At 35.1% G+C, this 11,880-nt stretch overlaps 1 protein-coding gene across 1 annotated transcript; it reads right to left on the reverse strand.

Moving 5' to 3' along the window:
* Window positions 1-170: 170 nt before the first annotated feature.
* LOC125067058 (ice-structuring glycoprotein-like) lies at window positions 171-10,604 on the reverse strand. The gene is made up of 6 exons (XM_047675436.1): window positions 10,512-10,604; window positions 9,578-10,404; window positions 5,572-6,207; window positions 5,281-5,541; window positions 1,095-1,119; window positions 171-960 (listed from the first exon to the last, which is right to left on the reverse strand). The coding sequence occupies exons 1-6, from the start codon at window positions 10,521-10,523 to the stop codon at window positions 238-240; spliced, it is 2,484 nt and encodes an 827-aa protein (XP_047531392.1). The 5' UTR covers window positions 10,524-10,604; the 3' UTR covers window positions 171-237.
* Between the last annotated feature and the right edge of the window lie 1,276 nt (window positions 10,605-11,880).

Consider the following 11,880-nt stretch of genomic DNA (forward strand, 5'->3'; position numbering starts at 1 on the left):
CAATGACTAATATTTTAACAGAACAAAACTAACTTTAAAAGAATCATTGTGTATAGTGTATACGCTTTTGTGAAAAAGACCAATAAAACATATGTTTGTATGAAATTAATTTTTGTTTATTTAATTTTAAAATGGTTGCCCATAACATTATTAATAATTAATCAACACTTTTATATTTAATTAGATATACATATAATAGTTGGTATATATTTACAAAAACTTTGCTTATTCGGTAATTTACCATCCGTGGCCGCCTCCGTAACCGTAAGAAACAGCAGGTGCAGCGGCATATGAGATAGCAGGGGCCGCAGCGGCATATGAAATGGCAGGAGCAGCAGCGGCGTATGAGATGGAAGGAGCAGCAGCATATGTGGCTATTGGTGCTGCGTGAGTAGCCAGTGAGGCGTACGATAAAGAAGGAGCATAGGAGCGCGCCACGGGAGCGTAACTTGAGATAGCTGGCACCGAATAAGTTCTGGTCACAACAGGAGCAGCGGCGTAGCGAGTTATTACGGGAGCAGCAGCGGCGTATGTCCTAGTAACAACGGGAGCAGCATACGACCTTACGAGAGGAGCAGCATAGGACTTCGAAATAACAGGTGCAGCGGCAGCGTATGCTACAGGGCTAGTGTGAGTAGACACCGATTGGTAGGAGACCGAGGCAGCGGGAGCAGCGTATGTAGCGATAGGTGCAGCAACTGCCTTGGTGACAACTGGTGCAGCGTATGACGCAACAGGGGCCGCCGCATATGTGGCTACAGGTGCTGCAGCATACGTAGCGACGGGAGCAGCGGCATATGTGGCAACCGGAGCCGCAGCGTAAGCTGCTACTGGAGCCGCGTGAGATGTAGTGGTTGTAGAGTAAGAAACAGAAGTGGCGGGTGCGCTGTATGCCACGGGTGCCGCATGCAGTAGGTTACCAGCGGAAGCAATGCCCGCGGCACAGAGGAAGATAATGACCTGAAAATAAATCAATAAAAATGTATGAAAAACATATTATAAACAACTTTTTAAGTTTATTTACTACTTAAGTTTATGGATTATAAATAATATAAAATCGAAATCTTTTTTGACAATTTAAACAATATTCGTACCTTAGAATACATGTTAGGGTAGTAGATAATGTTTACAGAGTAACGTCAAAAGCACATGCATTCACTTTTATACTAAACTGAACAAACTGGTACCTAATTCTTACAGAATCTTAATGCAATACGAAGCTGGGTCCTTTGATATTGCAAAACATATTTTCTAGTCTTGCAACAAGGATTATTTCAGTTAGATACATAAGCAATTATCAACCTAAGCTCCTGTCCAACATTAACAATGTCAGGGCGAAACTACACCCAGACCGCCTAAAAGTATGTGTACTAGAAATTAATTCACTGTAACGAAATAGTGTGATTTCCTAATTCGTGACAAAATCAATGAAATTCTATTGACTATTATTTTAATTTGACCGTAATATTATATGTATATAGCAGATGTTCTACAACAACACTTTTAAAAGTAATTTGTATTTAAACTAAGTACTCGTCATTAAAATAAGATTAAAGGGCTATTGTGTGTTATGTAAATAACCACCTGGGACTTAAGTCGGTTCAAACTTTGTGGAGCGAAAAACTTAATCTTACGTTTTGGTTACTTGATTCAACATATAAAATGTTACTTTTAATGTATTCAAGCTGTGCTGCGCCACTTTCATAACAAACAAAAGAAAAAATATCGCTTGAATAAAAGTTTTCTAGATTTGCATTTTATTCAATGGAAAATATTTTTTCCTCGTAATATAATCGTTTTTATTTGTAACGTTTTGGAATCACAAATAAACAACCAATTTTATTTAAAAAATATCTTAAGCTTTTAAGATCGCCTTGTTTATATTATATATGTATGTACAAATTATTTGTCTTCTCCCAAGCCAAATGGACACGCTTTATAAACTACATATATATTAAATATAAGACACATAATTTTATACCAATGAATATCCTCAAATAAATAATCCAATTACGAGTAGCATATACCTGACAAACTAAGGGAGTAATTAAGCTAATCAATATAATTGATGGCAACATTCATACTCGTATGTCCACGTTATGTAATAATTAATTACCAAGTTGGTAATTAAGCCTTTAACTTTCAGCCAATAGTATTAACTTTTTTAAATCGCGAGTTCGTTCTAAAACTTTACTTAATGATATATTATGGTGTAATGCAAAGTTGTGTACAAATAAAGTTCAGAATATTAATTCTGATATTTATTACTTACATATATTAATAAAATAAACAAATAAATAAATAAAATTTGTGATATAGGTGTATGAATTAAGATCTGTCCAAAAACCTTTTACCTTGCAAGTCTACGACCCAGTTGATATGAAATTTTAAATTGCAATTGCATCATTTCAAAAGCAATTTTATGTTTTAATACATAATACATACACTCGGGTCTCAGCTCACACATACATTTGTACCAAATATGAACAAATGCACTATCACAGATTACTTAGTAACGAAACATAGTTAGCATTAACAAATGTTGATTATTTTGAAATTAGAATTATTAAATCGAATATTAGCTTTAAAAACGCACTTAACATTCGATAAGAAACACGTTTAAGCCACTCTCAAATTGGGGCATTGCTGAACTATTTGAATGAAAGAATAAACACCAAGAGTGTGCACTAAGATAAAACTATATAGTATCGTGTCCGTGATATTTAAGCTAATTATATTATATATATTTACACATATAAATTTATATAGTAAAACAACACAAGATTGTTTACATTAGCAGCCTGTAAATTTCCCACTGCTGGGCTAAGGCCTCCACTCCCTTTGAGGAGAAGGTTTGGAGTATATTCCACCACGCTGCTCCAATGCAGGTTGGTGGAATACACATGTGGCAGAATTTCTTTGAAACACACAAAACACATGCAGGTTTCCTCACGATGTCTTCCTTCACCGCCAAGCACGAGATAAATTATAAACACAAATTTAGCACATGAAATTCGGTGGTGCTTGCCTTTGAACCCCAAATTCATCGGTTAAGATGCACGCGTTCTAACCACTGGGCCATCTCGGCTCGAAAGCTTGTTTAGACAATTTGAAAAAAAATGCAATTGATAGTACTTGCATTTTAAAACATGAACAGAATAAATATAATTTATCTACCTATCTATCTTTTATAAACTAAGGTTTTGTGTGATGTTTAAATTGTATAATATACAGATAGAATCAAGAATATTATGTAAATCCTAAATGGTATAGACATTGATTCACTAAGGTAACTTTTCATAGTTTTTATCTTCTTATGTATATATAATATTTACACCACAAATGAACAGTTACTTGGTTGATTTAAGACAATATATGTATATATTATGGTCTTAGTGTATAATTAGTCGTCAAACGAAATATATACCAGGTATTGGATATCCTTGCTAGGCCAATTCTATTTGACTAGACTAGATTAGAGGACTAGATAGGAGCTTGAACAGTGCAGGAGACATTAAAAGTAAAAGTTATTATATCCGCCAAAAGTGATACACTTTTTGTTCCATCACTCGGGCGCTTAGTATTTCCTCTTATTATAATGAATAAAAGGCCAATCTATTATGAATGGTTTAACTAAGTCCAACCTGAAATATTAATGACTGATTTATAATCTGTGAAAAAATGATATTCAACAACAAACAACAACTTCGACAATAAGAACTGGCAATATGTCTACAGAGTCGAAATGTAGAGAAAATAGTTGCGTATTAGGCCAAATTACCCCAATATACAGATGAATGTAGTGTAGCGTATCATAATCAAAAGTTTATTTATATTTAATATGATTCCATAAGCTTTCTCAGTGCTATATTTACAGTCCATGTCGTTCTTGGCGATGAAGGTAAACGTTCGTAAAAGGAAATTATGTAATTATTAAATATGTTGGCCCGCCAATCCATATAGAGCAGGATGATGGAATACACTGTGAGCATTTAAAAGGAAAGGTGGCCTTTGTCCAGCTTTGCAACATTTACGGAAATTATGAACACGTAATTCATTATTATAATTGTTAGTAACGACTTAGAGTTACTATAAATGTGTTAATAATTTGTAAGTTTAATGATTCTTGAAAATTGAAGTTGTATAATATAGTAATCGACACAAAATAATTTTATCAGTAATTCAACGCTTTATTTAAGTAATTTTGCACATTATACCCAAACAACTATTTGGTCATTATTGGTCCAATTGTGAAATTAATCATTTTTTGGCACTTATTTTATCACTACCAGTCATTTTATCGAAAATTATGTGAAAATATAATTGTAGATTATTGGCTTACTACATTATTTTATTAAAATAAATGACTAAAAGCCTGTAAATATACTACTATTTTGAGGAAACAGTTTTGGAGCTTAGTCAACTACGCTGCTCCAATGCAGGTTGATGAATACACATGTGGCAGATATTCTTCCGACACGTGTACAGGCTTCCTCAAGATCTTTTCCTTCATCGCCGAGAATGAGACAATTTAAAAGAAAATATTTAACCGAAAATTCAGTGGTGCTTGCCTCGATTTGAATCCGCAATCATCCGTATCATCTCGATACTATATTCTTAGAACACCTAAAACCGATATTTACCGAGAGAAATTTTTATTTGATAACTTAACGTGTCACTTATTAGAATTGTGTGCCTGTTTATTGGAGAAATGGTTTTAAAATATTTCTGCGATTTGATCACCAGACTAAAAATTGTCAACACTAAATTATGCTGATCACTGAATAGTATTGTTAGTTTTATTAAATAACTAGGTATTTAGTAATCCAACTTTTATAATAGTTAATAATACTAATAAAATCGATCATTACTTTTTCATATAAATACTTCTTGTTGTCTACAAATATTGAATACTTTAATATATCATAAGCATGTATGTCCCAATACTACAAAATATTTTTTAAAAAAGTAATATTAAAATGTAGTTAAGGCGAGTATATTGACTACTTTAATATACGAGTATATTACCATAAATTATGCTTACGCTTGGGTACAAGGCACTCATAAAAGCCAAATTGGATGTCTTGCAGCCGAGCTTTGTCTTATGAAATATTAAAAAGGCTGTATTGTACTATTCTGATATCATACTTTTACGGTCAGTTTTGTATGATAAGGAAAAAAGTGTATTTTAAATTAAAGAAGTAAAGGACTTTCGCAACTATTTATTGTTTTTTTTCCATTTCCATTTCTTTATACAACGATAACTAAATCTTAGTTCACCAAGCGTAGTTAGCTCCATGAGCGCTGTAGGAGATGTGAGAAACTGCGGGAGCAGCAGAGTATGACACGGAGGATTTCAAGACTGGGGCAGCTGCAGCGTAAGTGGCGTAAGCAGGAGCAGCATAGTTTCCTGAGTATGAGGCGAGGGCTGGTGCGGCGTAGGTCCTAGCGTATGATGTGATTGCAGGAGCGGCGTATGCCTTAGTGTAAGAGGCAACTGCTGGAGCAGAGTAGGTCTTGGTGTAAGAGGTGTATGCGGGTCCAGCGGAGTATGAGGCATACGCAGGAGCAGCGGCGTATGAGGCATACGCGGGACCAGCGGCGTATGAGGCATACGCGGGAGCAGCGGCGTATGAGGCATACGCAGGACCAGCGGCGTATGATGCATATGCGGGAGCGGCGTATGCTCTAGCTCCATGAGCGGTCTGGGTGGAGTAAGAAGAGTAGGAAGACACAGCGGGGGCAACGGTGCGGGACACGGCCACGGCAGGAGCGGCAGCTACCGCCACAGCGGGAGCGGAGTGTACGGCGACGGCGGGAGCGGCATAGGTCGCGACGGGAGAACCGTGAGCGGTTTGGGTCGAGTAAGAAGAGTAGGAAGTAGTGGCTGGCGAGATGGTCTTGGTCACCACGGGAGCGGCGTAGGATGTGGCGATAGCCGGGGCGGCGGCGTAGGATGTAGCGATGGCTGGTGCGGCAGCGTAGCTAGTAGTGATGGCAGGGGCGGCAGCGTAGGTGGCGATAGGTGCAGCGTGTGCTGTGTGGGTCGAGTAGGAAGACACCGAAGAGACAGCGGGGCTGATGGTCTTGGTGACAATAGCGGGAGCCGCGATAGCGTGGCTGCTGTACGCTACTGGAGCGGCCGCCAAGAGGCCACTGCCGTGGGCGACGCCTAAGGCGCAAAGAGCGACTATCAACTGAAATAACAAAACAAAATTGTTTTTTTTTTAAAAACATTACATTAAAATAAATATGCTGTAAGTGTCCCACTGCTGGTCAAAATTCTTCTCCCCTCTTAAGGAAGACTGAATTCCAATACACTGCGTCAATGTGAGTCGGTGGATACAGCGGAAACAGTACCTCATCCGATATTTTAAGATCTCCTAATTATATTTTTCTTCACTGACCACTACAAGATGAATTATAACCACCAATGTTCCATTTACTTGTACATGAAACCATTGCGGTGCTTGCCCATCCAAGAAAAATCACATTTTTCCACTGGACCACCTCAGATCCAAAATATTAAAATGTACTTTTAATATTTTGTTATTACAATCACAATAAAAAAATAAATATTAAAAATACCAAATACAGCAAAAAATAATAAATTAAAGGAGACAAACCTTGGCGAACATGTTTATGTTTATGAATTTGCTTGTTGAATAATTACTGTGCAGATCGCTCTGGTTTTTATACTAAAAATTTCGCCCGCAATATCATTTCGCCTTACTTTCATTGCCAAGGTGATCTACAAACGTTGGGTAAGTGCATATATGGCACGATTCAGTGATTGGCTTTCGATTAGCCTTTTTTGTTTTTTGACATACTCTGTAATTAAAATGGTGGAAAAGAGTAAACAAAATTGAGTTCCTCCCCGGTTATTTTCTGTAGAATCTACGGTGTGATTCTTGATCTGAGCTTTAATTCAACACTGTGACACGTGGCCTACATAAATAAAGAATATCTTCATTTTTATAATTGATATTTAAATAAAAAACTTTAAATAGAAAAATTTTAAATATCTTCTTCATCATTTACCGAAAAAAGTAGAATGTAATTTTACGTTGGGTCTGAACATTTTCTCTGGTCTCGTCTTAGAACTGTTTACAATATTGTAAGTTATCTCACTTGTTATTATAATGAACCGGTAAGACCCGGAAGATGAAGGTATTCCTAGATAAATAACGCAACGTTTAAAAATATTGAAATTTGATGAAATTACAAATAGTAACCGTTACGATTAATTTAATTGATCAGATAATTTATTAATTCTTTAATAAACTAAACTGATATATAAACGTAAAAAAACAACTTTCACCTTAATTAATATTGTACTCACGAAACATTTTTAATAAAAACTGAATTAGATGAAATTTTATATTAAGGACGTTTACGTTTTTTTATAAAACGCGAGCAAAACAGCGGGCGACAACTAATATAATATAAATGCGTGCCTGCAGTGTTTAACACTTCCAGTTAATCTGACAGTCAAGCGTACGGTTATTAGATCATATACTCGTATGTCATGTGATTAATTAGAAGACAGTTATTAGTAATATAAATAGTTACAATGTTAGAGAATTATTATTTCCTTTTATTCTTAATGCGACAACCACTCCATATAAGATAAACTTTGTCGTATAAGAAAAAAATTACTCATATTCATTAGGTTAGGTATAGGTAGGTTATGTATAAATCATTCATACGTGGGTAAATAAAAAAATATTAAATAAAAATTAACTTAAAACTCAAAATCTGTATTAACAACAGCTTTAAGAAGCTATTATTATTTTAAGATGAAACGAATTGCAATATAATGAAATGCCACCTTTAATTTATGGAATTATGATTATCTGTAATTAATTCTAGTGTAAACTATAAGAAAAAGATTTTTTTGATATTTTGTTTAAAAACGTTTAACTAAAATATCGATATATCCAAAGTTGAAAACCTCCGGTGAATTTCCTACTTCTTCGACGGAGGCCTTGTCTGCTGTTGAGGAAGAGACTTGGAGCTTATTTTACCAGGATTCTCCACTGCAGATTAGCTGGTGGATATATTTGTATGTAAATCAGAATTTATTTTGAATACATATATGTATCCACTAACTAATCTGCTTTAGGAAAATATCGTGTCATATTTTCCATCCTCGGAAACACGTAAAGCCGTTGGTACTACGCCTGAACTCCTTCCGGTCGTGTCGGATTGACGTCCCATCGTATTTGAGAGTGAGGATGTTGAGACTGCACCTGTATTTACACGCACACTTTTGGCCGCCGTCTTCGAAATCGGTCAGGACGATACCTACTTTAATTTATAACGAGTATACCTATTTCTTATAAATGAATCGCATAGAAATTTGAAAACAATAAGAACTCCAGTTTTGAAACATATAACATAGACAGAAAATTGGATCAAACTTCTATAAATATTTTTTATATGCAAATGAAGAATTAATTATCTACCCTTTATTGGTCCATACAAAATTGAACATAATTAAATATTTTGTGTAATAATTAATTATACAAACGAGATATGTTTAAGACTGATATTTAAATAAATATTTTAATAAAATTGATATCGCATGAAGCGATCTTACTGTTCTCTTTTCTTTTTAGACGTATAATTACATAAGTTTCTGTAATATTCCAATATAATTGTCCGAATTCGAAAGTTAAAAGATATTATTTTATGAAATATTAATATGTAAATGATTTCGTAATTAACTAATACTGTGTGACAAATAATATAAAAAAAAGTTTTCTATAAAGGTTTTTTTATTTAACTCATAAACAGTGGAGCAGATCACAGTTATACACAATATACATTTGTGTGATCATTTTTTATATATTAAGTTATTTTTATACCTATTATTAACACATCGAACAAAAACACATTTAATATATTGATATACATAATATAAAAAAAAAGAATTACTTCTTAGGTTCCATTCTTTTCGAAAAGTAATTTGCTTTATCCTTCTTACTATTTAAATAGTAACTAACCGTCCAGCTTCGCAAGAGTGCAAGTAGTAGAGTGCCTTAATAAGGTCCTTTGTACACTTGAGTGTTCAATACGTACTGACGTTTGTATTAAACTTTGCTTATTGTGTTTCGAAAAGTCAATATTATTTCTGAACATCGCGAAGTGTTTTTGTATAAATTTTAGTATTAAATAACTTTTGGTGTTAGGTAATTATTTGTTTTTTTTTACGTTAATAATATTTATTTAAAAAAAAATTAAGTTTTCAAAACATAGTAAATACCTACTAAGTTATATGTTATGTATACTTAAACAGGTTCGATACAACGCTTAATAAAATTGGATGTTATTAAGTTATAAGTGTTTTATGATTTATTTCTTTCGATTTTAGTAATTCACCTAAAATACCTACTCTGAGGCAATGTTAAATATTTTTAAATAATCGATTTGTATTTTTTCGTAATTTCTTATTAATATGTGTGTGGTATGGAATGTACTTTTCAATACATTTAATAAAAAGAAAAATTCTCATTTGCAAGTAATTTTATTCGTTAATTACATATTTACAGGTACAACAATTGATTCAGTTCACCAGGCATAGTTGGCACCGTGAGCTTTGTAGGCAATGTGAGACACGGCGGGTGCAGCAGAGTACGACACAGCTGATCTGAGGACGGGTGCAGCCGCAGCGTAGGTGGAGTAGGCAGGTGCAGCGTACGCGGAGTAGGCGGGAGCGGCATAGGTCTTGTAAGAAGAGTACGCGGGTGCGGCGTAAGAGGCATACGCGGGTCCAGCGGCGTATGAGGCGTACGCGGGAGCAGCGGCGTATGAGGCGTACGCGGGAGCAGCGGCGTATGAGGCATACGCGGGACCAGCGGCGTATGATGCATATGCGGGAGCGGCGTATGCTCTAGCTCCATGAGCGGTCTGGGTGGAGTAAGAAGAGTAGGAAGACACAGCGGGGGCAATGGTGCGGGACACGGCCACGGCAGGAGCGGCAGCTACGGCCACAGCGGGGGCGGAGTGTACGGCGACGGCGGGAGCGGCATAGGTCGCGACGGGAGAACCGTGAGCGGTTTGGGTCGAGTAAGAAGAGTAGGAAGTAGTGGCTGGCGAGATGGTCTTGGTCACCACGGGAGCGGCGTAGGATGTGGCAATAGCCGGGGCGGCGGCGTAGGATGTAGCGATGGCTGGTGCGGCAGCGTAGCTGGTAGCGATGGCAGGGGCGGCAGCGTAGGTGGCGATTGGTGCAGCGTGTGCTGTGTGGGTCGAGTAGGAAGACACCGAAGAGACAGCGGGGCTGATGGTCTTGGTGACAATAGCGGGAGCCGCGATAGCGTGGCTGCTGTACGCTACTGGAGCGGCCGCCAAAAGGCCACTGCCGTGGGCGACGCCTAAGGCGCAAAGAGCGACGATCAACTGAAATATATTAAAATAATTAGATTATATACGATTAATATAAAAAAATATTGAATAATATAATTTATAAATTATTTATATTTACAATAACCAAAATGTTAACACACCTTAGCGTACATGTTTATTCTGGTTATGCTGGCAACTGAATAATTTCTTGAGGAGTGCTCTGGTTTTTATACAAAGTTTGCTTCATATAATCCAATTCACTTTCATTGCCAAGGTAAGCAAGTTCTGACTCGCTAACATAAGCTAGGGCGGTGACTCAGTGATAGCCTTTCGATTTTAATTGTGTTCCGTTTGTACAACGCTAACTTGGCATAAGGCAAAGCAGCCTTGGTCTTAGGTATTGCTAAAAAATAATTTAATTTTTATCACATATAATAGAAACATTATAACAGCTATTTGAGTGTTTAGTGAATAAGTCTTCTATCTTGAAAATTTTCGGTTCCTTTTTTATTGTGTGATTTTATGTGTGGCAGTAATTATCATTGTTGTTTTTTTTTTCAAATTAAATGTATTTTTTGTCTCAACTTAGTGTTTTGCATAAATACCGTGCATTTTTTCTATACTCCCATACGCAACGTACATAAAGTCACTATCATTCTGTATTAGTTTAATTCCATTGAATAAAAGTTTATTAAAATTATTCTATATATAGAAATTAATAAAAATATAAATTTACTAATGTTTCGTGTATCGGTGTACTCAGTTTCACAGTAAACGATATTTATCCTATTAAAGAAATTAAATATGCGAGCAAAGTTAATAAAATATTAGCAGTAAATATAATGTTAAAATGTTAAAAAATAGATAAAGGTAAGTGAGTTTTTTCATTACGTTTTCGTTAATTTGATTTCGTATCTTTACAAAAAATTTAACGTAGTTACGCAAAAACAAACGAAAAATTCAACACACGAGCATTCTATTTACATACATTATTTGCTTTAAAATTGTCATAAACCTTATGTAAAAGTTTGTGAATTTGTAATAAATGTTATTTTAATATTGTTTTATAACAACATATGTTTATTTTATAACAACACAATGTTTGAATATACCCAATTAAACCAAAAATATATATGAAAAACTTAGATATTTCAATGTCCATATATTTAACTACTTAATATTTAAATTTAATTTTTCTCCCGTAAAAGTGGTTAGTGAATGTTGTGAATTAACTATCGTGAACATAGTCTTTGAATAATTTATATTGTCTACACCTGTCTACAATGTTTTACATTAATAATGAGAAAATAATCCCAGCTTCTCTTTAGAATAAATTTCACAAAATCGTTCTAAGTTTATATTAATATAACTATATATATATATAATAAGTATATATATATAATAATATTATTGTGAATTTGTCATTAATTACATTCCTCGCCAGTATAATATTTATATTATAGCTTAAGTCGAGAAAGCTGAAATTTGTTGGTACGTATAATTCATCTCATGTTCGACAGTAAATAATAA

This window comes from Vanessa atalanta, chromosome 10 (assembly GCF_905147765.1).
Source record: "Vanessa atalanta chromosome 10, ilVanAtal1.2, whole genome shotgun sequence".
Classification (NCBI taxonomy): Eukaryota; Metazoa; Arthropoda; class Insecta; order Lepidoptera; family Nymphalidae; genus Vanessa; species Vanessa atalanta.

Excerpts from the sequence above, each read along its gene's own strand:
- LOC125067058 (XM_047675436.1), bottom strand. Across the intron at positions 5,542-5,571 it reads GCGTATGCCTCATACGCCGC|ACCCGCATACACCTCTTACA; the intron begins TGCTCCTGCGTA and ends ATACTCCGCTGG. Across the intron at positions 961-1,094 it reads ACCCTAACATGTATTCTAAG|GTCATTATCTTCCTCTGTGC; the intron begins GTACGAATATTG and ends ATTTATTTTCAG.